Raw genomic sequence first — 4,760 nt, forward strand, 5'->3', positions numbered from 1 at the left:
AACCCATTTTTCTCTATTTGTGCCAGTAGTTCATCTATCTTGTCACCAATGCTTCGTGCACTCAGATAAAGAGCCTTTAATTTATTATTTTTTACCATTTTCCCTGCTTTGACCTTATTCTGTGCTGCACTGCATCTATTAAACTCTATGTCCCTTTCTGCCACACTCACCCTATTTTTATCCAAATCGCTACACTGCTCTATTGCCTTGACCATTCTCCTTAGATTTGTAAACTTCCTCTCACCTGAACCCTTCCCCACTCTGTCCCTGAAAGAGAGAAAATCAGTACAAGAAACTCCTGAGAGTGAGTTCTGTGCAGTGGCTCTGTGGAATGGTAAGTATTTGCGGATGGGTTCCCAGGCATTGTGTCATAACTCTAGTAAGTCCGATGCAATCATAAAACTTTATTCACTTACAAATGAATACTTCACCATTTACAGTGATGGGGCTCTTGAAATCTTGTCACACGGGTCCCTGGAAGTGTATCAGTATTAGTGGTGAGTCCTCAGGAATGTGTGAATGTTTGGAACAGGTACATGACCATGTCTGACTATGTGCATAGTCAATGGTTGTCTATTTCTGGGAAAGACTCCGGGTCAAGAGCAGAGATTCTTTTGAGTCGCCAGGAGGCTGTTAGCATTTTAAGGGCAATGGAGATATAACAATGTTTCCCACGGATCTTCAGAAACCAGCAAAGAATATTTCTGGATGCTAAACAACATGGTTTGCTTTCACTGACTGAGTTTAAAGTCCACACTGAGAATTGGATAGAAATTCCCTGAAATTACCGAACCTCATTATCAAAGCGATCACCTGATCTCGTTTCACCCAATGTGGTCATGCTGATGATTCCACATAGTCTGTATATCCCTGGGCTTTGGGGAGATTCACTTTCCATCTGCGCAATATCGGGCTAAATATTATTTATGATATTGCAACATGTTGTGTAAAAGAGATTAACTGCATCTGTTTATTCAGTCACTGTAAATAATGTCAGTCTCCTTGAGCCCTAATTATGTCAGTGGAGATTTCTCCCGCCTTACATAAGGGCCTTCGCTCAGTGTGTTAACCCAGAGTGTCTCTCGGAGCTTGGTCTGCAGAACAACCCGGGATCAGCGCTCTGCTGAAGTTGGAAAAACAAATCGGATTCCTTCATGAGGAAGTATGTCAATGTCTGCAATTCTACGTGTACAGGTGATATATTATCCCACCCTCGCTGTTATTGGTGTCCCTGGTAAGTCTTTATCTCCAGGTATTAATTCTGCTACCATTTTACTTGTATTCCTGACTGTAAATATCAAATTCCAGTTGATGTAAACGGTATTTAACTGTAAACTCTGTGTTCATTATGCACGTCTCCACATCCAACAATTCATTGTATTCAGTTTATTCCTCTTGCTGCGTGTCTGAATGTATATTGTTCCCCGACAGTTTTACTGGATGATTTATTTAATGGATATCTTACAGTCTGCTGTCCGCTCTCTATATGGGAGTAGATTTTAATCTTTACCGTCTGGGCATTAAACAGCAACTGACGAGGCCGGTAGAATAAGAAGTGGGCGAGAAGGATTTACAGAACCAGCCACAGTTCTTCCATTGATTGTGAAGGAAGGAGAATCGGGCGGGTTCTATTATTGGTAAGGGGTCTGTTCCCCGCCCCGATTATCTATGTATGCTCTGGACAGGCGGTGCTTTATGATTAGACAGTGAAGACCGAATTAAATCAAATCAGAAATATGTTCATTGTTTTAAGGTTAATCTTTATATCTGCTGGGTAAAATTAATGATACAGAGTTGCAATTGGTGATAAATCATTCCAAATGATTTTAATTGCAATTGATTGTAAATGGAGTAATGTGAATTGTACATTCCTTTAAAAATTATCATTTTATATTCCCGCCATCAATTTGAAACCCAGTCCTTTCTCACTCACTGGTGGACAGCTCCGGACTAGCATTGTTCCATTTCCATTCAGATACTTTCTCAGACACAAGGTGGCAGACAGTATCGTTAGGTACATGATCAGCACTAAGATAGTGATTGTCCATCCGATTAGCTTTGTAATATAAGTGGAAATTCTCCCGTTACAAAATTGTTAAATAGATAAATAGATAGATAGAGAGATATAGATAGATAGATAGACAGAAAGATAGATAGATAGATAGATAGATAGATAGATAGATAGATAGATAGATAGATAGATAGATAGATAGATAGATAGATAGACAGATAGATAGATAGATAGATAGATAGATAGATAGATAGACAGATGGAAAGACAGACACGCAGATGGAAAGAACAATATTTGCAGATGTTGCAATCATGGCTGCTTTCGAACAGGTAGGAGCCAGGGTGATTATAACTGCCCTCCGGCATGTTTCTGCTGAGCGAGTAGGGTTATAATCGCCATTATAGATCATTTAAGTTGGTGATAATGTAAAGCTGATGGTTTAAGACTGGCCACCCATTGCTCACCTCTACGGAATTGCCTTTACAGTGATTTTCATGGACAGTGAAACCGAGTGGGGTTTTAGAAATTTCGGGCTGTCCGATATTGGTTGGTTTTCCTCTTCATCGAAGGTTAAAAGTTGCCCCAATAATCAATGACTGAAATTGGGCAGGGTGTAAAACCCTCACCAATCCGCTGCCGGCCATTTCTTGTCCTGGAGTGAAAGGGAAAATTCCGGTATTATTGCCAATACCGATTTTTACAGTTTCTCTCTCTTCCTCTCCGGAAGCTATTGTGTCCTTGATGAATTTTCTCAGGACAGTTACATCATGTGCCTCACATGATTACACATGATTCTCCTTTGGTCCACGTTGCCACTGCCGTTTCACACCCCAGATGTTTCCTGCCCAGAAAGAGACGATTCAGGCTTCTCTCAGTCTCAGCTGTTTGCTGCAGTATTTCTAAACGAATCCCCAGACCCACGCTCTCCCCATAGCGCGGTGAACTCCTCTGATTCTTGTGCTGATCTCTTTAGTTAGAACTATAACCCCTGAGAGTGATGTTCACTGTCTCCGGTTCCGAACCAACTCACTGCTGATGTTTATTTTGAAAGACCCATTTGATGATTTTCGTTCAATCTTGATCTCTGCCTCTACACCTAATTTCAGGTAAAAAATTGAACCTAACCTGCCTGGCGGGAACAAGGCGAGTTCGGGACGGAGCCCCGTTTTGAAGCCCGCCCGATTTTTTCTCTCCATTGAATTCAATGTTGCAGACAATTGGACGGTGAGTAAAACAGGTGTCCGACTCGAACCCGCACTATTCCCGCTGGTCAGGTTAGTTTAAACACAGGGTTTACCCAGGTCCTTGCTAGGTTTCTGTACAAGGGCCCGAACTGAAATTACCATTCTTAAATTCTGATACTCTGTATAGTTTCCCTGTTCATTACAGTTAACTTAGTGACGATTGTGATCCTGTCTCGGGGAAAGTGTGATCTCTCCAAATGTGTCACTCGCTACCTGGTGGCCATGGCAGCGGCGGATCTACTGGTCGTGATCCTCGATCTGATACTGAGGCACATTCCCATTGTTTATCATAGCAAGTTTGAATTTCTCTTCGACATCCCCGTGTGTAATATCCACGCCGTCCTACTTTATGCAGCCACAGACTGTTCTGTCTGGTTCACCGTCGCTTTCACTTTTGACCGATTTGTGGCCATTTGTTGCCAGAAGCTGAAAACCAAATATTGCACCGAGAAAACGGCAGCGGTGGTTATTGGAACAATGACTGTGTTGTTCTGTGTGAAGAACATTTTCTGGTACTTTCTGCTCACAAGCAAGTATATTCTTTTTAAATTACCTTGGTTCTGTGTTATGTCCCTCAGCGTTATGTTTTCACCAGTATGGACCGCAATTGAATTTTTACATTATGTTTTCACCCCGTGTATACCATTTATTCTGATTCTGATGCTCAACACATTAACTGTCAGACACATTTTAGTGACCATCAGAATTCGCAAGAGACTTCGGGACCGGGTCAGTGGGGAGAGTCCCAGTGACCCAGAGTCAAAAAACAGAAGAAAATCAATTACTGTACTTTTTGTGATCTCGGGGAATTTTATCCTTCTATGGGCTCTGCACCTGCTGTATACGATGTATTCTAGAATTGTTCTGGTGAGTGTGTTCCCTATTGCGGACCTCCCTTATATTGTACAAGAACTTGGGTTTATGCTCCAGCTCCTGAGTTGCTGCACAAACACTTTTATTTATGCCGTGACTCAGAGTAAGTTCAGAGAGGAGCTGAAGAATGGGGTGAAATATCCCTTCACTGTGCTTTCTAAGATTATAAAATGATGAGGAAAACGGAAGATTTTCCCACGTAAGCTACAATGTTGTCTCACATGTTATCCCAGCCCCTCACCACTCAGTCTCTGTAATCGTGTTGTTTTGAAGGCACACCGAGCTGATTCGATTGAGATTGAATTTGATGCAATGAGTGTTTTGTAAACTTGGAGCAGCTGCCCTATGTGGAAAATCCTTTACTGTAATCACACATTTAAACAAAATTAAACTGACGTGGACAACTATTTATTGTGTTTTATTACTGTCTTTGATCATGAATTTCGGCCGGACGGACTGTGATTCTATGTATTGGACTTTATCTGGGAAAAGATACAACACTAGTTGGCAATACCGCATGTTCCCCTTTACAGAGGCCATCTCTGGGAAAGTTTACTGACTCCTGCAGCCCAACTGATGAAATACATGTTATTCATAGTTCAACTCCTTCCTGAGGTGTATATGTGGGGTAA

The 4,760-nt window shown here is 41.7% G+C and overlaps 1 protein-coding gene across 1 annotated transcript; it reads left to right on the plus strand.

Moving 5' to 3' along the window:
- Positions 1-1,091: 1,091 nt before the first annotated feature.
- LOC147089983 (putative G protein-coupled receptor 139) lies at positions 1,092-4,524 on the plus strand. The gene is made up of 2 exons (XM_085977102.1): positions 1,092-1,234; positions 3,401-4,524. Exons 1-2 carry the CDS (start codon positions 1,165-1,167, stop codon positions 4,300-4,302), a joined length of 972 nt encoding a protein of 323 aa, XP_085833228.1. The 5' UTR covers positions 1,092-1,164; the 3' UTR covers positions 4,303-4,524.
- Positions 4,525-4,760: the final 236 nt, after the last annotated feature.

The sequence above is a fragment of the Somniosus microcephalus genome, unplaced genomic scaffold (assembly GCF_052327205.1).
Source record: "Somniosus microcephalus isolate GS21.2 unplaced genomic scaffold, FLI_Smic_1.0 unresolved_chr4, whole genome shotgun sequence".
Lineage (NCBI taxonomy): Eukaryota > Metazoa > Chordata > Chondrichthyes > Squaliformes > Somniosidae > Somniosus > Somniosus microcephalus.